Source organism: Daphnia magna, linkage group LG10 (assembly GCF_020631705.1).
Source record: "Daphnia magna isolate NIES linkage group LG10, ASM2063170v1.1, whole genome shotgun sequence".
Lineage (NCBI taxonomy): Eukaryota > Metazoa > Arthropoda > Branchiopoda > Diplostraca > Daphniidae > Daphnia > Daphnia magna.
The window spans coordinates 3969570-3995422 of record NC_059191.1 but is presented as its reverse complement, the minus strand read 5'-3'; the positions used below and the strand labels follow the sequence as shown (position 1 = coordinate 3995422).

The window sequence follows — 25853 nt, the reverse complement described above, 5'->3', positions numbered from 1 at the left end:
ATCCTGTATGTGATTTGTTATCGAAAAAGCTCAAGTGTTTTACAACAATTCGATTGTATGGTTCGAAAATGATACTTAATATATCTGTAGATTGGCACAGTGGAATAAGATTCGAGTGTGATGTGGGAGACCCGAGTTCGAATCCTGGTATAGCCTAATGTTTTTTGTCATATTTATAGCCAAATGAAAGCCCGTTCGGATATCCTTAGAATGTCTGACGGCGCTGTTGAGGGCGGTCAAAACCAAAAAAAAATACATCCGTAGGACATCCAAATCGGATATCGGGCTGTCCGGACGATATCAAAAAGATGTACTCAACATCCGACCCCGACATCTGTCGGACATCCGACGGACTGCCTTGTGTTATGTGGGACACGGCGAATATTTTTCCAGTTTGCGCAAAAAAGTCCCAGAAATTGTACCACGGCGGGTTTGTTACTAAAGACGGTGTATCTTAGCGGATCGGCACTGGTATCATTGGTTTTTGGTTTGCAATCGGCGTCAGAAAATTGAATATTTCCCATATGAAAAGGTTCAGGGCAATCGCATACAGTTGTTTCAAATTCGCGTGTGTGTAGGCCAAAAAGGCATAGCAGTAGTAGAAATGGCATTGACAACATTTCTATATGCGAAAATGTTGGGGAAACAATCAGTGTATCGTATTTGGGTATTAAAATAAAATTATTTTAAAATAAAATACTTAAAATACGTATTTTATTCGGTATTTGTATTTGGTCTGTTTCTTATTTAAAGTATTTGTATTTGTATTGGTCGTTTACGCTGAAAGTGAATAAAATACAAATACAAATTCAAAATACTTTTTTTCAAAGATTTGAAGTTTGTAAATTGGCAACAGTGTATGAATCGAAAGTAACTTGCAAAAAGAAGAAGCACCTGCAAAACGTTTTGCAATAGCTGTTATGTTTGTAGGCAATGTTGTATGAGACATAGATGTCGTGGTGATCGCGGCAGCTGAGTGGTGGGCATTCGGGCTCGCAACTCTATGCAGTAAAGTTCTTCTTTCCATGTCCGTTTCAAGTGTCGTCTTAACCTTGTATTGTAATAACGTGCGTCCGTACAATATACGCAGATCTTACAAAGACACAACATGGCGCAGTTGGTATCATCTTTAGTTCCCTGTAATTGGTGGTAACGAGTTTAACAGATCGCAAATTCTTCTCATCGCGTGTTCGGTGGTTGCCGCCATCTTGAAATAGTAGCCATCACGTTCGCACTAGACATTGAAGTGTAGGTTCAGTTACATTTTACTCTTCAGTGCAGACGTGTGGAGAGTCCTAACTTTTTTTTTCAGTTTGTAAGTAAGATCATTCGTTTTGACACCAATTTGTCGAGTTATCGTTCGAACGATTCATTTGGCAGTGTCGGTGATCAAAAACATTCTGGTTCACGCATATCGTGTATTGGTTCGCCGGTATGAAAAAAATACTCTGTGGATCGTCATTTACTTCATATCTACTGTAACATTTTATGCAATACCTGGTGGGCACCGTTGTGCTAAGGCGCACATGCGTGACTGTATTATTACCGGTGTTTAACCTATCGTGAGTGTGTTGTGAGTCATGCATGGACGCCCCATATTTTTTGAGACATCCTCGTCGCCAACGTTCATCCCAAGTCTCTCGTATCCGGATCCCACGACCACACAGCATGACGACAGCAGCAGACGCGTTGGCAGCAGCCAACGCAGCGACAGCAGCCATCGCAGCGACCGATGCCCGAATTGACGCCATTGAAACCGGCCAAACGGCCATAGCGAACCAGTTAGCTCAAATTATGGTTCTTATTCAAGCGGGCGGTGGCGCAGCTGGCGGCGTTGCGGGAGGCGGTGGTGCTGGCAGGAGTGGTGGTGCTGGTGGAGGCGGTGGCGGTGCTGGCGCTGGTGGAGGCGGTGGCGGTGGCAGTGCTGGTGGAGGCGGTGGCGCTGGTGGTGGCGGTGGTGGCGGCCATCCGGTGTTCCCACAACGACGGCGGCTGGACCCCTCTGGCGTAGACAAGCTTCATAGTGACATATCTATTCCACTTTTGAAATCATGGAGAAACCGGTGGAATGATTTCGCTGAGTTAAGTCAGTTGGCTATTTATCCCAACTCGGAGCAGATGGCCGCGTTTCGGATGACTCTGGATTCTACGATGCAGCAAGTGGTGAAAGTAGGATTAGGCATCACGCCGGCAACCATAACTACACCCGAGGACGTACTCGACCGTATAGCAGATTACATCCGAGCCAAGCGAAACGTCGCGCTTGACCGGGTAGCATTTGAAGAACGTCGACAGGAACCGTCGGAGTCATTTGATGATTTCTTCATCGGATTGCGTCGTCTAGCTGATGCGGCAGATTTGTGCGTGACGTGTTCAGAGACAAGACTCGTGACACGCATCATTGCTGGAACCCGGGATTCGGAAACAAAAAAGAAGTTGTTGGCCATCAGCCCGTTTCCGTCGCTGCAAGATACAGTCAACATTTGTCATAGCGAGGAATCAGCACGGGCAAATGGAGCGCACCCTCAGCGGACAATCGGGAGTGGCAGCTATAACAACAAAGCCATCTCAACCAGATCGTCGCTCATCCAAAGGCGAATGTGGTTCGTGTGGTCGTGCATCTCACGATCAAGGGGAATCCTGCCCAGCAAGCGGGAAGTCATGTCACACATGCGGGAAACTGGGTCACTTTTCCCCTAAATGCCCTAATCGAGAAAAGGATAAAAACGGGAAAGGCGGTGGCACGAGCATGGGCGCTAAATCCAAAATGGCGCACATCATTATCGGAAATATTCAAGCAAATCACAAGCGTCGTGGATCCCCTACCATTTCATTGGAGGTACTGAAAGACACCGGTGAGGGAGCTGTGAGGCTAACCAACGTTATTCCATACCCTGGAGCTGAAGTGAGTGTATGCGGGAGAGACATCATGGAGGCCATCGGGTTATCAGAGAAACAGCTATCAGCCTCTTCTTTTGATTTGGTGATGGCCGACCGTTCATCCCCGCTGTTGTCGATTGGGCAACGGGATCTTTCAGTGCGATACGGTGACTGAGACGCCCGCATCACGGCTGTGTTTTGCCCCGAGTTTAACGGAATGCTGTTGTGTTGGGTAGACTGCATCAGTTTGAACATTTTACATCAGGATTACCCTAAACCGTTAACGTCGGTAGCTTCGGTGGCAGCAGCGGACGTGCCATCACGTCCGGAAACTACAGCAGAACCACCTGGTGCCCCCTTTCTTCGTGGAGTTTACATCCCGATGGTGCCCAGCGCAGAACAAATTTCTCTCATCGAATCGGCCATCGTAGCTGAGTTTGAGACGGTGTTCGACCAAGATGATGAGCTTCGCAAAATGGTGGGACCAGACATGGTGATTCAAGTGCGGGAGGACGCCGTTCCATTTTATGTCAATGGGGCACGACCGATTCCGTTTGGTGACCGTGCAGATGGGAAAAATCTGTTGGATAATCTAGTTACGAAAAAAGTGATTGTGCCGGTCAGCGAACCATCGGAGTGGGCAGCTCCATTAGTAGTGATCCGTGGTGCAAACTGGAAAATCAGGCTATGTGTTGATCACACGCGGCTGAACAAGTTCGTCCTTCGGCCAACGCACCCAACCCGCACGCCGCGAGATGCAGTGGCGGAAATCGATAGTGAGTGTCGCTTCTTCACCAGCTTCGACGCCGTGAATGGATATTATCAGATCCCGCTTCATCTATTCAGCCAACACCTGACAACATTCATGACGCCATGGGGGCGCTACAAATTTCTACGCGCGTCCATGGGCCTATGTAGTTCAGGAGACGAATATAACCGTCGAGCAGACGCCGCCTTCGCGGCCATGACGAATACAGTTCGCGTGGTGGATGATTTACTGCGATTTGATCGCTCATTTCCCACCCACGTCGCGGGAGTATGCGCCATTTTGCAGGCCGCCCGCGTAGCCGGGATCACGTTCAGCAGGGAAAAATTCCGGTTCGCCAAATCCCGACTTTCTTGGGTCGGGTACGACATCCAGCATGGCGGTATCACCATCGAGGAGGATAAACTGCGAGCGTTGTCACAGTTTCCGCGTCCAACCAACATCTCGGAGCTCCGGTCATTTATGGGCTTAGTGGAGCAATTGTTCGGATTCTCCACGGAGGTGGCGGCAGCAAAAGCTCCTCTTCGCCCTCTGCTCAGTACCCGTAATCCATATGTATGGAACGCAGACCATGATCAAGCTTTTGAAGCAGTAAAAGTGGCCCTCACATCACCACCAGTGATAGTCCATTTTGATCCAAGACGCGAAACTATCATCCAGGTCGACGCATCCCGAAAAAACGGCATGGGGTATGCGTTATTGCAGTGCCACGGCGATTCATGGACGTTGGTGGACGCTAACACACGGTGGTGCACGGACACAAAGTCCAGATATGCTATCGTAGAGCTTGAACTAGCAGCCGTGGAGTGGGCCATCCGGAAGTGCCGTTTATATTTATCCGGCCTCCCAAATTTTACATTAATGGTGGACCATCAGGCGTTGGTATCCATTTTAGACAAGTATACTCTCGACGCCATTGACAACCCGAAAATTCAACGCCTCAAGGAGCGATTATCACCTTACTCATTCACGACGGTGTGGCGAAAGGGAAAAGATCACGCGATACGGGACGCGCTATCACGCGCTCCGGTAAACGACCCGGTAGCAGAGGACCAATGCATTGGAACGGAGCTGGCATTTACGGTATGCAAAGTAGCCATTCAGAGCGTCAATAACATCCTCGACCTTGCAGACGACGCAGCTTCAACACCACATCTACCGGACACGCTGATGGAGGAGTTACGGACAGCGGCTGCAGCAGATCCCCATTATGTTGATTTAATTGTGGCAATTGAGACCGGATTTCCGGCCAACCGAACACACACTCCAACGCATGTCCGACAATATTGGTCCATCCGAGAGCAGTTATCGACAGACGGCGGCATCGTGTTATACGGATCACTTATAGTGATTCCATCCGCTTCGCGCCGTGGCATTCTGGCAAAATTGCATGCATCTCATCAAGGGATTGTGAGGACCAAACGTCGAGCGCAACAGACGGCCAGGTATCTCCAATGATATCATGATGCTGGTGGAACGGTGCGACATCTGCCAGGAACGATTGGCTAGCCAAGCTCAAGAACCATTATTGGCGGACCCATTGCCGTCATACGTGTTCGAAGATGTATCGGCAGACTTATTCCAACACGGATCGCTACACGTGTTGGTTTACGCCGATCGATTGTCAGGATGGCCGGTGGTGCATCAGTGGCGCCATGACCCTACGGCCCGGGAGGTGGTGCAGGCCGTCATCAACAATTTTGTGGAGTTAGGCGTGCCGATGCGACTTCGGTCGGATAACGGCCCGCAATTTGAAGCAGGCGTTTTTCAAGCGGCCCTAAAGCGCTGGGGTGTGTCATGGGGCAATTCCACTCCTCATTACCCCCAAAGCAACGGGCACGCGGAAGCAGCTGTAAAAACGGTGAAAGAGCTGGTACTGAAGCTAGCCCCGTCGGGGGATTTATCGTCGGAAGTGTTCCTTGCTGGCCTGCTGGAATTTCGAAACACCCCGCATGCAACCAGATTATCACCGGCTCAAATAGTATTTGACCATCAGCTCCGATCTATGGTGCCCGCCCATCGATCCTCCTATTCCAATCAATGGAAAGACGTCATGGATGCGCGAGAGCGTCAGGCGGAAGCAGATGCAAACACAAAATTCCGATACGACCTACGATCACGCCCACTGCCATCGTTACCGGTCGGTGCACCAGTACGCGTCCAAGATCCGAAAACGAAATTATGGAGCCATAGCGGAGTGATCGTCGCGGTCGGACAATACCGGTCCTATCGGATCAAGTTTGCCAGCGGCAGTGTACTCTGGCGTAAAAGGCGGTTCATCCGCATGATGGTTCCGGCAGCGACCGAGAGCGGGAGCAGCGAAGAATCCACGTCACCAACAGCAGAAGCACACGATACGAAGGCAGATGCGGAGATGCCAGGGAAAGAGCAACCCCAGTTGGACCCCCCTCCAGTAGTTCTACGCCGAAGCACCCGTACGCGAAAACCGCGCGTAACGTTCTCCATTTAATTATATTAATGTATCTTGGTCAACTGTACACGGAAGGGATTCGATACCGACCGTCGGCTCGGGAAGAGTTGTTATGTTTGTAGGCAATGTTGTATGAGACATAGATGTCGCGGTGATCGCGGCAGCTGAGTGGTGGGCATTCGGGCTCGCAACTCTATGCAGTAAAGTTCTTCTTTCCATTTCCGTTTCAAGTGTCGTCTTAACCTTGTATTGTAATAACGTGCGTCCGTACAATATACGCAGATCTTACAAAGACACAACAATAGCTTTTTCTAGTTTCAAAACTTTCAATTGCATTTTTCGTCGTCTGATTGTCTCGTGTGTGTTTTCATTAAACCACAAGTTTCTTTAACGTATATCTCTAGTTCTCTACAAATCGGATTGTTTCTTATTACTGTGCGTTCTGAAGAACTTGTATAATACCCACGGTAAGTGTTTAAGTTATTGAACATTCTTAAAATACGCAATGGCATAAACTAATAACTTAGCATATCCTCTGATTCAGTGACAAGAAAGTCGGCAAGACAGATCTTTGGACAGACAGTTAAAAATAAAGGAGTAAGAGGCAAATAATGTGGAATGGAGCAGTTGGACATCCTACGTTGCGCATTCTCCTCAAATGCGAAAATCAAATTTGTGTCCAATCTGTGGTACGCTGTCTACAGCGTCTTATGGGAAAACCAACCATTTCACTTTAAAAATATTGTTTTCTTCTCTATAACTATGTTTTACCTCACTGTTGTACCTAACAGTGGATTCGCTATTCATTTGGTGATAACCTCATTTTTACCTAAGGATGGAGTTAAATTTTTAAGTTATCCTAAAAAGAAAATTCACTGTTCAAACGAAGTACAACAACTCCAGAATTTGCGAAGGAAAGCTTTAAATGTTTTGAGGAAAACTTAAAAATTTAACTCCATCCTTGTGATTCTTTTCACAGTTTCGTACGAAACACTTCATCTTGTTAAACTTACAAGTTTGACGTTTATAGAGTGAACAACAATACACAAGCTAGCTAAAGAATTCGGGTTCTTCTGCTAGCCGGGTCGATCACAAAAAAGGACTCTTAAACAAAAATTAACTACAAATAAATTAGACTTTAAAGGAGATGGAGGGAAAAATTTGGTTATCACCAAATGAATAGCGAATCCACTGTTAGGTACAACAGTGAGGTAAAACATAGTTATAGAGAAGAAAACAATATTTTAAAAGTGAAATGGTTGGTTTTCCCATAAGACGCTGTGGACAGCGTACCACAGATTGGACACAAATTTGATTTTCGCATTTGCGGAGAATGCGCAACGTAGGATGTCCAACTGCTCCATAAAGGAAAAAAGTATTTTGTATTTGTATTTGTATTTGTATTTTATTTTATTTGGTATTTGAGGTTTTAGGAGAAAAAATGTATTTTGAAGGACGAGTATTTTAAAATATAGTATTTGTATTTTTAAAATACTCGTTTTTTTTTCAAATACGATACACTGGAAACAATACAGGGAAAAAAACGGAACAATACTATGACCATCTATTCTAAGTCATCATGTGGGTTCCTCAATTCTAAAAAAAATAGAATCATAAAAGAGTAAATATAGACGTAGGAGTAGAAATTAGAGAAGAAAATGAAGTTATTTTGACAATTTTTGAAAGGTCAGCGATCTTCCGTCGACTTTTCATTCACTGCGCTACGGCAAAAGTATAGAGAAATGAAGATGATATCGTTGGAAAGAGGGGAAAGTGAGCTTCATTATCGAAAAGAAAGAGTTGAAAAATATTCATTCGTGTGGAAATGCTGACAAGAAAGAAACGGTTCAAAATTTTAGGGAGAAAAGTACGGCTGCAGCGGAAATCACGCGCGCATTCTTTTTTTTTTTCCTAGTCCATTACAGGGGGACAAACGCTAAGGGGGGGAAGAAGCAGAGGAGAATAAAAATGGAATAGGGACTAAGAAGAGACTAACGCGGCAACTAGGGGCGTGGGTATGCGCCATTCTTTGTGAGATTTCGCGCATTTAGAGACAAAGGCTACCTAAATTTGCATGATTTCCAAGTAGAAAAACAACGCGCCCCTAGTTGCCGCATGTGTAACTATTTTTCTGACGGGGAAAAAATCAGAAGATGACACATAGCCTGCAACGGAAAAATTAATTACTAAAAAGGGATTTAAGTTTAGCATAACAAGTGGCCGGAAGGAGTAGATTACGTATTTGTACACATAAAAAGCCTAGTTAGCCTTTGATAGTATTATATTTGGTATATTAAAAAAATAATAAAGAAGACACGTAGTGCCATAAGAAAGCACGGCGTACGCAAAGCTTACCTTCTATAATAAAAAAATATTCAATTTCCTTAGCCCAATCCGGCTTGGATTGGTCATATTTCTCATCAACTTCTCCTTTTCAAATAATTGCGAATGGCTATACAAAGTTCGTCTGTTTTTCACAAATCAATTTAACATTATTTGGTACTGGTTGAACACTAGCTACTTTTAATCGGGATAAACAGTCTGTATTTTGCTGGAATGCTGGATACGTACAGGCCTATACATTAATTCATACTGTGCTTCAGCTAATAGTATAGCCCATCTACCTAGTCTACCGTTATAATCTTTCTGATTTTTCAGCCATCTCAAAGGTCGGTGGTCACTAGTAATTTCAAAAGGTTTATCCAAAAGGTAATGGTGGAAGTGTTTAATTACATCAATTACAGCTAACGCTTATTTTTCTGTTGTACTGTATTCCATTTTGGCTTTCGTTAGTTGTCTACTGGAATCCCACACAGCACAGAAACGAGTTTTTTCTGGTTTTTTTTACGTATCTTTAGTACTACTTAGTACGGGAAAAACACGTACTGGGAAGTACGGGAGAGATCTTTTTTACGTCTTTTTACGTGCGAAATGGCACCGTCTATATAAAAAAGGTTTTTGGAGAAGAGACCGTTGGGCCACCTAGTGGTCGTAAGTTCAGTGTTTGTAATAGGTTCTCACAACATTCTCAATTTCTACTTTGATCATATCAAATTGCTTTAATTGGTGCACAATATTGCGTCGGCGTTTATCTCCATTGCGTTGAAAACAAACAACAACAAAAAAAGGGGAAACAACAAAAAAAAACTAAAAATAACAAATACAGGCCGTTAAAATGCCAGGAGTCAATTCGACACATATAGCATTAAGAAGATCCGAGAACTGGGGGTTGGGCAGAGACTTCGTTAAGCGGTCGGCTGGTTGTTCAGCCGTCGGAACGTACTTAACATCAATTCTGTTTGCTTCTTGTTGCGTTTGAATAAAATGGTAGCGGACATCTCTATGTTTGGTCTTCTGATGGATTTTTTTATTCTTGACCAGATCAATGCATGGCAAGTTGTCGCGTAGCAACGGGAGTGGCCGACACCACTCGGGCTTTATTTCCCGAAACAGACGGCGAAGCCAAACGCCTTCTTTTGTCGCCTCCATATTCCGCCTCCATCGTTGATAGGGCAATGCATAGTTGCCGGCGACTACTCCATGCCAATGGCCCTCCATTGAAAAGAAAAATAAAACCTCAAGTTGGTTGCCGAGTATAAACGTTTCCTGCGTAGTCAGAGTCGGTATAGCCTACAATAGGGATTATTGAAGGCTAAAAACGAGTACCATGTTCAAAGTTACCCTAAAAGTAGAAGAAGATTATTTTTGCCACTGACCCATGTTCGTGTTGCAGTTTTTCACAAAACTGGGAAATTGATTTACTGCGAGGGCAATGTCCGGTCGGGACAATAGCATGAGGTACATTAATGAACCCACCAGCTTCTCTCAATGAAGCCTGAATGGCTTCTATCTTTTCTTTATTCCTATTAGGAAACGTGCCGGGTGTGGCTGGTAATTGCACTGGATGACACTGATCTATGTGACAGCGTCCGATGATTCTTTTTTAGTAATCCGGTTGGGAAACATTGAGTGTCTTCTCCTTGCGATTGCACGTAATGGATAACCCGACAAAATGATCCACCGGCGATAAACGCATTTCAAAATGTTCACCTAAGCAGGTTATAATTTCAGATATTGCTTCAACGCTGCTGCTACAGAGTTCGAATTACTTGGGACAAGTCCGAATCTTTTGAGAAAAGCATTAAAGTGATGGTTCCACACGCGAGATGCCCATACACCCATTTGTGTTGTTGACAGACTAAGTGTTCCTGCCCGACTGCCACGTAGCCTTCCGGTTATGGTAGGTAAATGTTTTCGCTTAGTTCTCCATATAGAAAAGCGGTTTTTGTGTCCAGGTGATACAGTTCGAGGTCATGGGTGGCTACGAAGGACAGCACTACTCTTAGGGGGGCTAGTCTGGCGACGGGTGCAAACGTTTCGTCATAGTCAACGCCGAAGCGTTATGAGTAAGTAGCCCTTGGCGACTAGCCTTGCTTTGTAGCGTGGTGGCGCACCTCTTGCACCTGGCCTTATTTTGAAAAAAAAAACAATTGGGTGGTAGTTGTTTGAGGGTCCAAGTTTGATGGGTGATTAAAGAATCGTATTCATCCTGAACTGCTGGCTTACAAAGAGTTGCGTCAGGTGATGACATTTCTTCAGTTAAATTCTTTGGGTCGTTGGATTCTTGGTTTTCATTGGTTGACTGTAGCGATTCATCCCACTATCGTTTTGGCTCTCAAATGTGAAACGAAAAGGGCAAAACTAATTGACGGTTAATTTCGTTACGCTTACTATTTTTGGAAGGCAATTTGTGTCCATACAGTGTACCTTCTATAATGTAAAACAATTAAATTTCTTTAGCCCACTCAGGCTTGGATTGCTTATATTCATCGAGTTCTCCTTTTTCTAAGTAATTTTTAATGGCTTTACAAAAAAGAGAATGGATAGGTCTTCTACTTCGTTCGAAAGGTGGAAATATCGATCCTCTCTGTGCTTGTATGTAGTAACACAATACGGTGTTGATTCCAAGATAGTCTTGTCTTTCTGCGGCGTTACTTTCTGCAAGTCGGTTATGCTGTGGAACTGTCCCAGTAGGAAGGTCAGGAACTGTGTCGCATACGACGTGAAAATCACCGTCAGCCCGGATGCTTGTTGTTCCGAAGCCGCCGTCTTTTTCACCCATACTGAGTCTCCCTTCTACGGTCGACGTCAAGTACTTCAAAATGGTCATTGGTTCTTTCCACACTGTCGGTGGGTTCCGGTCGTCTTCATTTTCGCAAGCGGTACAGGTGAAAATAAAAGACGGATAGAGACAACAGGAAATACAACTCGTATATGTACATGCGGAAAGCAGGTAGGCGAGGAAATACTTGTTGTAAGGGGAAAAAAGGTAAGGCAAGTAAGGATTGGAACTAGCCCAGCTAAAGGCAACTGAACGTTTAGCGAGCTGCTAGTTGTCTGATCTTTCCCTGATTTGTGGGTTCACATGAAACCTCGCATCTCATCAAATTGGCGTGAGCTGTTGACGTGTCGCTATGTCGCACGTGCAGCCAATCAAAAAGGTGATTGTTTAATATCTTGAGGTGCTCCGCATGTATGACCAACCATCGGATGTTTGTTTTGTGGCGTGATTGTATCACGCTTGTGAGTCAGACAGCAGGTGTTCATTTATGTCAATTCTACGGCGCTTGTTGTTTATTGTTGCTACGTGGTTTACTACATAAGAATAATGCGTTAATAATAGTAATAAGGGAATAATAATTCAAGGATAAGAATATGTAAATAATAAGGGAGAAATTTTAATGGTTGGATAATGCATAAAAAGAAATAAACACGATAAATAATGGCCATAAGGATATATATTTGGAGGTTTTGTTACAATACGCGCTTGAAATCCGCTGAACGGGTCTGAATTCTTTTAGTATAAAGTGATTCGTATAAACAAGTTTTACTAAGCCCTCCCCCCATTGTCAAGAAAAATGTTTGTCCAATTTGTTAATCCAAATGAAATTCAGTTAAATTAGTATTGGCCGAAATCGAAAATGAATGCGGATTTGTGTTTGTCACTTTCTTCTATCTCGATTTGCCAGTAGCCGCTCAGTCAGGTCCAATGTTGAAAAATAGACTTATCAACACTATGCGTCAAACATTTCATCTATCTCATGGTTTAATACGGTAAAGGTTAATTTTAATAATTTAATACGGTAATATTATATTTACAAAATTAATTTCTTTAAATCTCAGTCATATTGCATAAATATGATATTGTAACTTTTTCCAATTCTTATCTTCATTTGAGTGCTTATCACGTCGACACCCGAAGGCGTAATATTCGAGGAGTGGAAGCACGTCAGGCGACCTATTAATACCCCTACATCAACTATTAGACATGTAGGGATAATGGAAGGTTTGAAGTTCAGTTAACCGGCATCATCATTTCCAGCAAGCAAGTCTCAAAGAAGCCGACCGAAATCGGAGACGAATAGAACCGAGAAGACGGAACGCTGGAGATGCCTTGCATGCGACGGCAGGGCTCACAATCCTGCAAATTGCAACGTCTTCGTCTCTCACACCCACAAAAAAAAAACCGAGACAGTATTCAAGTCCGGAAGGTGCTTTTTATGCCTTGCCGGCCACCACGAACAAAAAAAATTGTCTCAGAGTTTTAGGTGCACCAAAAATTTTAATGTGACGCCGAATTCCCCGATCGAACCTCGACAGTTTGAATAATGAACACTCCTACATAGCACAGGTCAGTCCCACGAACATCAACCGTTTATCTAACACGGATAAGGATGATATATACTACGGATATTCGTGCAACTGCCCGTTCTCCAAACTGGGTGTCCCTCGGGTATCGACTGCATATTACAAGACCTGCCGGGAAGATGCCATCTGACATTCTAAGAATAGCCGAAATGACTTCTTTTACCAATAAGTAATACTTTATAAGTGATAACAACATACCCGAGTCGGGATTCGAAAACGGGTCTCCCATGACGAACTTGGAGTCTCTGACCATTGTGCCATCCCATTAGCATTCAGTTCTACTATTTCAAAATATTACCAACTATTTCACAAATACTTGTGAAATGTTTGCTACTGGGAATGCACAAAAGCTGTCTTATATAATTTTTCAGCTTAGTACAATTTTAAAACTTGATTAGACTTGTATTATTTTCATTCTATTATTATTTTTCCGTTCTTGTTACACTACGAATACCCATACAAATTATCGAACACATCGATATTTTAAAAAATGTAAATGAAATCATTTAAAATCATTCATTGAAAGTTTTTTTCAAAATTGTTGTAAAAAGCCAAGAGTTTGTCTTAACCCTCCACCCCCCACCCCCCACTTTCCCCCTCAAACCCAAGCTAGCCCTTCCTTGTGTCAAACCAAACACATTGCGGAGGAAAATTTAAGTCCCTCTCAGTTTTAAACAATTTTTTTTTCAATAAAAAACAAAACATTAATAAACTTCTTGACTGTTGAATGGACGTCCGTAGAATCACATTTTTTAACATCTATTTACACTTCAATTGTTGCTATCCGACGGACATCCCTGACACTACTCATAGAGCACATGGATATCAACCGGATGTTTGGCCATGAATCGGTCATCCAACGGCAGAAGTGGGCAATGTGGGTACGTATACGTGTATTAATGTCCCAAACTTTAAGCCGGAGGATGTGACCGTGTTGATTGGAATCGACGTCGAAGAGGTCCATGATCTTGTAGCTGCCGTCAAGTCACCGGCTGGAACAGCTGGGCCTATCGCCTTCCAGACACCGTTTGGTTGGGGTTTTGGAGGTCAAACGGTTATGCCTTAAGATGGACGCCCGTTTATCGCTCACATGGTGTCAGAGGAACGTCCCGAAGATCTCAACGAGTTAGTCAAGAAATTCTGACAGCTTGAGGCAAAAGACGTAGACGTAGAACAGTCTTTCCTGTTCGAAGAAGATCTGTGCGGAAAACGTATCTTGGAGGAATCAGTAAAAAACGTTTGTAACCGGTATCGAGTCGGCAAAATGTGGAAAAACCGACGAGGTGAACCTTCCAAACATTTGGTCAACTGCATTGAAAAGGCTATAAGCTCTGAAGAGAATATTTCATCGAAATGATGAATTCACCCAGAAATACGATGCAGTTGGGACGGAGTACATTAGCTGGAAGCACGCCAGACTCGTAAAAATCGAAAAATCATGGAAAGAAAAAAACAGAACGTGGAATTAAACTCACCATGGGATCGTGAGCCCGTCTAACTCAACGACTAAAATTCGTGTTGTTTTCGATGGTGCTGCCGAGTATGGAGGGACATCAATCAACCGAAAACCTGCTTCGTGGACCTAACTTATTTGTTAACTTGCTCGGTATTCTCTTCCGCTTCTGACATAACCTGGTAACAGTCGGTGCAGACATCGAAAAAATGTTTCAAGTCCCATGTTTGAAAGTCCCCAAAGAAGACTAGGCAGATTTTTCTACCAGATGCCTGGCAGTAATTAAGCTGCGTTAACGTACCAGATGACTGCCTACGTCTTTGGACAACGACGTTTACCTTCGCCCTCAACCGAACTGCAGATGATCATCGCGGCCAGTATCCGGAGGAAGCAGACAGTACTCGAAGGAATTTCTACGTTGACAACTACCTAAACTCGTTCGATTCCGAAGACGAGGCAGTGAAACGGGCTCGCTAAATGAAGACTCTTCTAGAGTTTGACGTTTTCAACATAACGAAGTGGACGTCATGGATCAAAACCATGATAGCAGCTTTACGTGAAATTAGGCTTGCTTCACCAATACTGGACCTTGATCTAGAATAATTTTTCATCGAACAAACACCAGAAGTTATGTGGGATAGTAAGAGGGACATGATAACGTACAAGATACGAAAACCGTCTTGTCATGCCGCTCTCACCAAAAGGAACTTCCCAAGCATCATATTCGGTGTTTTCAATCCGCTGGAAAACTGAAGTTCCTGTCGCTGCCAAGATCTTTCAGTTTCCAGCGTGGACGTAGGACAGATCAACACGGCATGTGTTTATGGATACAAGCTTGAAAGGCTTTAGAGCTTTGGCTTACTTTCGTTCCGTCTTCGAGGACCAGTCGATAAACGTGTCATTGTCGATCCCAAGGCTGGAGTTGCTGGTTGCAGTGGAAGTTCTAACCATCGCTCTCATAATTTGACGGGAGCTTGAAATTGACCTATGAGAAGTGAAATTCCACACAGACTCACAAACCTTACTACGTTGGATTCACTCGTCGACCTGCCGATTCAAAGTCTTGGGGAACATCCGTATCGGCAAGATTCTCAGGAATACAAATCGATGACAATAGCGCCTTGTTATGGGAATTTTCAACTCTGTGGACCTGAGTAGTCGAGGTATCGATCCATAGAACGTTCCTGAGCATCGATCCATCAAAATGGGTAGAAATCATTATATCAGACGAAAGCGATGTGAGCGTGATTCGTGTCTTGGCTGTCGTATCCGCAGACGAGAATCACGCAACAGATCAGGGTGAATGACTTTTACAATCTGCTGAAGATCCAGAAAATCCTAGCCTGGTGTCTGAGATTCGTGAAAAATACCAGATCAAAATCAGTGGTAACAAGGCAACCATTGGAGAGTTAATGAAGGAAGAAATGTCAACGTCATTAGCTCAAGAGTTGGCCTTCGCGGAAGAAATTTACGCACTAAGCAAGAATCTCAAACTACCACTGAAGTCCAGTCTGTGCACTTTCAAACCCTTTTTGGAGGAAGTTCGACAACTGCGTGTAGGCGGACGTATACTTCATGCCCCCATGGACTACGCAACAAAGCATCCATATTGTTACTTACAGATCAGCTTGTGACACAGCGGCTATTATGGGGTCATCACACGCGAAAAGACTGCCTACAGAACTACGTTAACATTACTGGATACTCTCAGGACATACAGTAGTTAAATCCATAGTCAACAACTACTGGCTATGCAAGCGTAGATCATATAAGTCCTACCCCCACTCATGATGTCCCTTCCAGTCCATCGTCTTGCTCCACCCCTTCCTGCCTTCACGTATACGAGATTCGATTATTTCGGCCCTACCACAGTCCGAGTCAGTGAAAAAGAAAAAATACATGAACAGAACCCTTCATCAGGAAGAGACAGAAGGACTCAGCATCAAAAAATTTTATCTTTGTTTTGCTCAGTTTGTTAGCATAAGAGGGGAAAAAAAAGTTCGTTTACAGTGCCAACCTTGTCGCTGCCGAAAACGAACTTTACCAGGTTCTAGGAGAACTGATCGGACGTCATCAAGAAATCCATACGGCTATGACTTGCCAGGAGATTGAATTTCCGGGTCTCGGTCTCCGGCGCTACGGGTCTCAGAAAAACTAAAATATCTTTTTACTGGTAAGAACTAAATTTTTTTTTCTTTTTTCCTCTATCAGAAAAGAAATTGCTCTAAAAGTTATCTGTTCGTCTGTGGAAAAAACTGTGGGAGTTACACCTAGGGCACTAAAGTATCGTTCTCATGATTAGGTACACCACCTTTCCCCCCATAAACGCCATGTTAATACCAGCGTTTCCAAAAATTTAAATAAAATACTTCAATACATCCTTAAATTATTTTTCTATGCCGAACGACGCGTTTTTATTTCTGTGGGTAAAAAACGCCATTAGCGGATATAAAATATTTTGATTTCTTGTTGATTGATTGGTATTTTTCTATTAAAATCCCGTCATTGATTTCTGCGCGTTTTATTTTGTCACCTTACAGCACACTAGCGCCCCTAGTGAATCAAGACGAAGTTTACATTTTCTCTCTCGAAGTGTATAGGGAGTAAACTTAAAGGGATAGGAAAGGGTTCCAAATAAAAAAATTTTTTAATAAAATAAAAAATTATACTATTAAATAAAAGACGCCGCTTTATTCGTGCAAAAAAAATAATTTCGTGTAGTTCCAAATATTTTATTTCCCTTGATGTTTTAACACAGCGCATATGGGGGAAAAAGCTCGTGTTCTTAATCGATGAACGAGTGTGTAGGGGCGTGGGGGTTGTTCCTACTAAAATTCAAGAGTTAATGATTTGAAGATCTTTTCTTCTTCTGATCAGCAAAAAAGAAAAAACAAATAAATCTCTAGCCGTTAAATAGTAATTTGAATTTTAGTGACACATGTAGCGCCATAAGAATACATGGAAATAGAGGGGGGTGTTCTTAATCATTTGGTGGGTACTGTATATTTTAAAACATTTATATCTTAGTTTTCATATAAAAACATGTCAAAATATACATAGAATTTTAGTAAAAATAAAGTTAAAATAAAACGTTTCCCTGTAAGATGCCACGTAAAATTCCTAGGTGGTACTAACAGATAAAGGTACTGTACCCATACATAAAATGGGAAAACCCCCACTGTCACACCTACCCTGACATATTGTCACACGAGTTGTATTGGAACAAAGAATACACGAATACAACAAGTGATGACTTAAATTCTAGACAATTATTCACTTTTAACTAATAACAATAAGGGATGACCATACCAAACTCGGAGAGCGTCTGAAGACTCCAGGGAACTACCAGGGAACTCCTCTTACGGAGCCCAGCTCCGGGAGCTCACCCGATGGAGACTCATCTAACGCAGATTCGGGGTAGCGTTTTATACCGTCGCGCGAATTACTCCCCTTCCGGACTGCATATCTGCGTATCTTTCTTAGAGTGGACTTCTCCCGATAATTTCTTCACCACGATCGCAGCGTTGTCCAAGGAGCGGATGACTCATCTCTGCGAAGAGATAACCAATCTCCCTTTTCACCCGCGACAATATTTACCCCGCCAAACAATTGAAGAATGCTCCCGTCACATCTGCTTCCTTAGAAATATATTAAAATCACAACCATTATACTTACATATTTTTCAATTAAAAGTTACTTACCTATCTCTCCGTGGAAATCTGATCGACATAACTACTCTTACGTTTGGTACAGTCCGGCATACCTACCCCTGTGGTTATTGTAGTTCGAAATACCTTCCACTCCGATCAATACAGACCGATATACCAACCTCTTCAATTAATCCAGTCCGACAAACCTACCCAGTCGTTTTTTTTTTATCCGACGTACAAACCACTTCGTTTAAGATAGCTCAGACTCACCTACCATTTCTTTAGAAAAATCCGACATACATACCCCTTCGCCTAATATAGCACGACTGTCACTTGCAGGGCTGCCCCCACGGGCAGGATTGTAGGTGGCAAGGGACTTATTTTTGTTGACGTGTTAAGTTGCTATCGCCCCTTCCTAAGGTCAGTGTCCTTCAGTAATTTTTATGACGTAGGTATGCACGGCTTGTCTACTTGTTACAGACATTACCGTTTTCAGTGTTCAATTAATCAAAATATTTTTAATATTGTGTTTTGTATGTATTGAGACAAGCTCCAGTCTACCTCTGATTAGCAGCACTCAAAGATCTTTTCTGAAACAGTGCACCATCCGACATTAAGTCATGTTTTATCACTTTTTATTTTTTTTTTCTAACTTTCCATTACAGTTTATTAATATTTTGATTTATTTATTGGTTTCACTATTTAAAAAAAATCTTAATTTTAATCACTTTCTTAAAGTACGTATTCCGGATCGATCCCGATCAGCCAGATCAGTCAAACCGCTCCGCATAAAAATTGCTCAACGGCTCTGACTAGGTCGGAATTAACACAAAAGACCCGGCGACATATTGTTTTTACGGCATATTAAATAGCACCACTTAAACGAGTCTTGTAGTCAAATTCTGAACATTGAACTATAAACTTGATTTAACTAAACTAAATTTTAATATTCATTTTTGATAAATTTCGATAATAAATTAAAAACCCAAAAAAATGAAAACACTGACAATTATTAAAAATTGGTTTCCAATTATTTTGTAAAAACTGGAATCAGCTGTTGTGCCAATACGTTTCGATAGAAGACCGGGTGTTAGGTGTTTGGAGCTGACTCTGACTCTGAACGACTATTTTTAACTTAAACCACGATTAAAAATAAGAAATCTTTAGTTGAAATAGTAAATCAAGCAACTTAGTGCATAACAAAAAAAAATAACAAAAAAATAAAATAATACGGGGTAAAATAATAAGCACTCGACACCGCCTTATTTATACAATGACTAATTGTTCAAAATTGTCAACTAATTGTTCACAATGATTCCTACGTTTTTCATATGTTTAACCGGTAATTTTATTCAAATATACAAAAATAAAAAAAAAACTACAATACTTTACAACAACAAATGAAGATGGTCTCTCTCACTATTTAACAAATGAATGGAGAGTGACCATGTTGATTATCACGCATAATATACAATAGCGGTGCACACAATTGCACCGGACGACATCACACCGCTAGAAAACAAATCCGCAGTGATCTGGACCAATCAGCTTTTTTCAGGTTGGGATGTGTGGTGCACCGAGCTGAGGCTGATCGGGACCAAGCACTAATAATAAATACAAGAAATTTTTCGTTGCAAGAGGGAATTATGTGTCTTAGCGCAACGAAATATTTAGTTTCGATAGATTCCACCGATTAGTTAGCGTCTGCTTTGAAAAAAAATTGTCCTACAGCTCAACAGAAGCGAGCGAGCAGCGACAGAATTCAAATTTAAATAAGTTTAGATTTTTAAAAGTGTATGTCTTTAAGAATAATTTCATAAGAACAATATATTAGGCAAACATGTACTTTGTTTTCATGGACCGAGATGATTGTCTGTTCTCCCATTTGACGGTACTAAATCGTTATTCTTTATGAGTCTTCACGACTCCTACTTTGTCAGAAACCATCGAGAATGATTAATGTATATTCTGGTCCTGATCTGTGTTTCGTACAAGAAAAAATCTATATTAATAAAATAAATTTTGATTTCTTTCAATTCTAGTTGATTTTCCATAAATTTGTTTTCTAAGCATCTAGCTGGTTTCTGTTTTTCAATTTAAAAAATCGAGTTTTGCTTCTAGTGCTTGTGCTCTGTATGCAAAGTCTTCTGCTTATAATGCTGCTTTGGTAAAATTCTGTCAAGTTGGAGTGCTTTGATATTTATTATGAAATAGGATTATTTATATTGATGGTAGAAGTCAGTCTTACTGACAATTCTTTAGCTTTTTGGTTACTTTTATCTGCAGGATGTTAAAAATGTTCTTCTAAGATGTCTTTTCCGTCATTGTACGTTTTTGGGTGTTTTTTAAACGCTATCATAAAGCTGTAATTTGTATGCGTGTAGCTAAAATCTTTTTCAGGAAGTCTTGTCAGCTTCAGCGTCACGGAGCCGTACTCTTATCGGTTCACATTCCCGCTGTAAATGAGTATGCTTTAATTTCTTTTCTTCTGCAGATCTCTGTTGATCAATCATTTATTTATTCATTTCAATGTTGTGTATCTTAAATCAGGATAAGATAAAATAAGATAAGATAAGATAAGATAAGGTAACAAATGAACAACGTACATTCAAGGGGTATTAAATCTCCCAGAGGAAAAGATGAAATTCGGTTTACAATGTGAATCCTGTCCAAACGAGAAATGAGATATTTTATCATAAACTTCAATCCAAATCGGGAACCTGCGGTCGATAGTACGATCAGAAAATACTGTTTTGTAAAAACAGCAAAAAATCGTGGCAATCACCAATGAAGTTCAAGCAAATCTCCCACATAGCTATAACAGATTGAAGAATTTGAGCAAAATTTTCGATTTTCTGAACTGATATCCTTTCAAACCTTTCCAAAATTTTTCCATTTCTATAGCTTTTTTTTCATTCCATTTTGCTTCTTCATTTAGATCTGAACCCACAAATAATATATATAATAACTCATAATCGAAAAATTGTTCTTTAATGTAATTTAAAAACAGAACCCCTGCCGAAGCCTTCCCTAACGCAGTCAGAGTATGTTTCCCATTTTTCTCCATCTACTCATATCATAATTCTATACATTTTGTTAAATCTTTGCAGTTTGCTGGCCACCAGCAGATTTCGCCGTCAAACCACGATATAGGTACGGTTACAACCCAATGATCACCTTTGTCCTCCAAAAAAAGAAAATTCCCCAAAAAACAAGAATCAAACATATGCATTTTGGACTGGAACAAGTAAATAACTGTTCATAAATTATTACCCTAAATTCTGTTTTTTTGCAAGCAGGTTTATTTATTAGGTACAATGTACCAAAAATTAAACATATAAAAAAAACCAATTGCGTATCTGTATACAAAGGGCTTTTGATTATTTGAATCTAATAATATCTTGTAACAGAAGAAAAATGGAAAACAATGTGCAGATAATTATCGAATTTTGCAGAAACTGAAGAATTATTTTGTGTAAAACTAGTTTAGTTGTGTTTTTCTATGCAAAGTGGGAAAACTGCTATAGAATTTCCAGTCTCAAACCTATTGTAAGGTATTAATATTTTAACTTACTTTTTCATTGTCGTTTCTAGTAAAGTATATTTCAGTAGCACAAAAAATTGGGGAACAACTCTTTAGGAACTGAACTGTGAAAAGTGACTCTCTACTTTCTATAGAACAAAATTTTTTATACGGGTTTCATGAAGGTCGAACTACAAGAAAATAAAGTTGAAACGTTTGAAGGGTAAATCAGTCTGTAAAACGTCTAAGGAAGAAATTACATAGAAAAGAGGGGCGTATAGAAAATTAATGTTACGTAAGAATAAAGGGTAGGAAAAATAATGAAAATAATAAAGAATAAATTGTTTTGGTTCTTTGCATAGCTATCCGGTTCCAAAAGATTGCGTCTCGCAATCAATCAAGGTCAAATTTGGAACGGAATAGAAAGTGAGTCAAAACAAAACAAGAAAACAACATTAATTGATTCAACAGAACAGCTGCTTCTTGATGCGCTTGTCTTAGTGCGTCCCGGTGGAATTTGTTCCGTGGAGGCTCTCCTTGTAGAAAAGGGCATGATGGGGCAAAAAGTTCCGGGGCGGGTTGTTGAATAGAGGCGGGTAAGTTTACAATAGTAATGGGCGGGGATGGATTTGAGGGGTTTAATAACGCGGGGTGGCCTACTTCTATATCATTATCAGATGTTTTGGTGAAGAAAGTGAAAGGGTTACAAGTACTTAGAAAAGAACAACAAGGCATGTATCTTGCAATAAGGGAACATACTCCACAAAAATGAAAGAAAAAGAATCCGATAAATCCCATCCCTAGAAGACTACAAATGCTACTTGACCACCTAAGAATCTTAGACGACAGGGAAACGTTCTTTTCTTTTTGGAGTGAGGAAAGAAGAGTGCTCATGTGAAATGGATTTACAAGGTCGATGCTATGTTCTTCTTTAGCAGCAGCAATTATATCGGCGATTGCAGCTGCGGTGCTCATCGGGTGGGGGGTTAGCGCGGGGTGTAAACTTAGTGCGAGTAGCTTATCAATTTCATACGGCAAAGTGTTGATCCAACTATGTCCTTGGATTATTACACCGGGGACGATTGGATTCCAAGAACTATTTTTGTAGAAATGTGCTCGGCCGTTAATGTTGACGAAATTTTTGTGCCAGTAACAGGGGGTGTAAGGCGTCAGTTCCCATCCTTCAGTGTCTAAAGTGTAGTCGCCGAGTTTGGGTTGAGGACCACAGCTTGTGATTTCAGTGGTGATCGTTGAATTTTTCGGGGAGCATTGATAGACGCTGATCGATTCACCAGTGGCTATCAATTTGCTACATGTGGGTAAATTAAGGTAACTGGCAGCAAGCCATCCACTGTGTTGTGCGGTGGCGATAGCAGTTTTGTATGCCAGCATTCGATTTTCACATTGCAGAACTCGAATTTCTCGAGCCACTCCATTTATTCCATCGGTAGTTCGGTCTCGTGCGTATTGAAAATGTGCCGCTCCGCTGATTTCAGCCCGGATAATGTCAGCAATTTTTTCGATGTCTTCTTCCAGTGGTTTACTCGGATGAGCATTGGTATCAGTTAAAGAATGTAAACGTAAAATAACTTTGTCCATTCCGATTACTTGTTTGTAACTCTTTTTCGGATGAATTACAATATTCCTTGTTAGTTGTATTGTAAACAAAGTCAAGTTGTTGTTAGACATCACGAATTCTTTCTATTTCACTGTTGTTAGTCAGGTAACGTTGAGCGATACCTGTTTCCACAAGCCTTAGTTTGCACTGTTGAACTTCTCTTAACGATTTTTTCCAGACAATGGTCACTAGGTTTTGAGAAACGGATCCGTTGATCCCTCCCGGTATATCGCCAATGGGTGAACTTATCGTACAGTTAGCGCACTCAGTTTCTAAAGTAACTTCTTCTAATCGACAGTTGATCAGCTGATCAGCTGTGACTTGAAGCCAGCTACCCTGCACATTTGGAATACGTTCGAACGACCACTTATTGTTTCCTAAGTAGTCCATGCTTTTGCCATGGCACAATCGGGAATCACGAATTTTTTCACATTCATGTGCATTGACTTCTATTGGCACTCTTGATTGACTTGGAGTTTGCCAACCCCAGAAGTCAGTATAGATGTGTTTCTTTTCCAGCCATATGGTACACGAATGGCCAACAAAACGGGTGATTTGGGGAAGAGTAGAATAGACATCATAATATACTGGAATAGCGGGAAGGGGGCTTATTTGATAATCACAGTCATCGCTAGTGAATTTTAGGAACCCTTTTGTCTGAGCAGCCGTACAATTACAAATAGTGATGTTAAGAGCATGGAGGCGACAGAAAAACGGTATGATGAGGAGAGGTAGAAGACATAATCTATGAGAAAAGTAATTTCAAAATCAATATCAGGGATCCATTCTATGAATGATTAAGATTACTAATACAAAGTTTTTTTTGAATTTAAACACGGTTTAAAGATAGTCAAATTGATTCGGACGTAATTTACAAAAAAAAAATTTACAGCAATACAATTTCAGAATTTGACAACTGGTTTTAAAAGATTCCGAGGACGTAACCCGAGGCGACGCTCTGGTTGTATGGGTAAGGTTGACGTCTCTGGAATCGGTTTGGAAGGTAAGGAAATTGTTGGTGAACTTATCATTAAATTTGGAGTAGGAGGAATTGTGGGTGGGGGTCTCATCAAATTTTGAGTAGGAGTTTCTTTTTTAGAAGGAATTTGTTCTAACTCAGATTGAAGGTTTGTTTCTAGGGGTAGAGGAAAAGTTTCGAGTTCATCTACGGTTTCTTGTACGAATTTTTCTGCTTGTTTCTCAATTCTTACATAAAAAAAGTCGACACCTGGTTCGTCTTTCCAGATCATTGACTCAAAGAGGGGTTTTATTCGATTCACATGTACAAGCTGAGTTTGTTTTCCTACGTCTTGTTGTATTTCCACAGTACTATTGTTGTTTATTTTCAAAATTCAAAAAGGGCCTATAAAACGAGGAATGAGTTTTTTACTTATTCCCGCCAAGGCCGTTCGCATATCCAGTAAAACTTTATCTCCTACGTTAAATTTTTGCTCTTTTACGCGTTTATCGTACTGGGCTTTTTGTTGTTCACGAGCTTGGGAAACATTGATTTTGACAAGTTGAAAGGCTTCGTGTAAGCGTTTCATAAATTGACTTTTATAGTCTGAGGGAGTAACTATTACTGGGGGAAGAGGACGGAGGAATGGATCAATCGGCATGACTGGATCACGACCGTGATTTAGAAAATATGGAGTCTCAAGTGTTGACGAGTGGACAGAATTATTATAAGCGAAAACAACGGGGCCTAAAATATCCTCCCACCGCTCGAATCCATTCTCCAAATATTTCCTTATCATTTCAACAACAGTTTTGTTGAATCGCTCTGTTTGCTCATTAGTCTGAGGGTGTTACGCAGTTGTTTTCATGCGTTTAATGTTTAAAGCTCTACAAAGCGCAGAAAATAATTCAGAAGTAAAATTCCTGCCTCGATCTGTAATTATTGCTTTCGGGGGACCATGATGTAAAATAATTCGTTCTACTAAGGCTTTACTAGTACTGAGGGCGGTACAGTTGGTAAGAGGAATGACTTCTATCCATTTAGAAAAGTAATCCGTGATTACTAATATACAATTGTTTCCTTGAAGTGAATGCGGTTTGATTGGACCTAGGAAATCTAAGCCCAATACTTCAAAAGGTCTTGTAGCGAGGTCCAACGGGTTGAGATAGGCTTTCGTACTGTGTACTCGACGTCCCAGCGCACAAGGTTCACAAGAAGTGCAATATTCCTTAACATCCCGTAACATGGTAGGCCAATAGTATTTGTCCCTTAGACGAAAGAATGTTCGCCTTGTTGCCATATGTCCTGACAATGGGGAATCATGGTATTCTTGTAAAAGTTGCTTTCTCAGAGAAAGTGGAACAACCACTTGACACTGTTCAAAGTTTCTTCTTTTCACTGACGTAGGTTCGTAGTGTTTACATAAAAGACCATTTTCTACAAAGAAATAATCTATTTCACTGACCCAAGAAGGCATCGGGCCATCTTCTTTTTTCCAAGGTTCATTTTGTTCCAAAAACGTAACGATTGCTTTGCACCGAGAGTCTTTCTACTGTTCTTGACACATTACGTTGTTGTCTGCAGGAATGGCAGATATTAGATTCATCGGTATTCTTGAAAGAAAATCAGCATTTTCGTGTACTCGACCTGGTCGGTACTGAACACTGAACTTCATATTTGATAACAAGATCGCCCATCTACCTAGTCGCCCTGTTTCGTCTTTAAAAGTCTGCAGCCACTGAAGAGGCCTGTGATCGCTTACAATAACAAAAGGTTGATCTTGTAAGTAATGTCGGAAACGTTTTATCCCAAACACTACTGCTGCGGCCTCTTTTTCTATTGTCGAATACTTGATTTCCCCTTTAT

General features: G+C 41.5%; 1 protein-coding gene and 1 pseudogene across 1 annotated transcript; one reads left to right on the top strand and one right to left on the bottom strand.

Moving 5' to 3' along the window:
- The first annotated feature begins 5108 nt into the window (after nt 1-5108).
- Nucleotides 5109-13851, top strand: LOC123476962. Its single transcript, XM_045180037.1, has 2 exons — nt 5109-6098; nt 13702-13851. Exons 1-2 carry the CDS (start codon nt 5109-5111, stop codon nt 13849-13851), a joined length of 1140 nt encoding a protein of 379 aa, XP_045035972.1.
- Nucleotides 13852-13911: 60 nt separating this feature from the next.
- On the bottom strand, nt 13912-24279 carry LOC123476961 (annotated as a pseudogene).
- Nucleotides 24280-25853: the final 1574 nt, after the last annotated feature.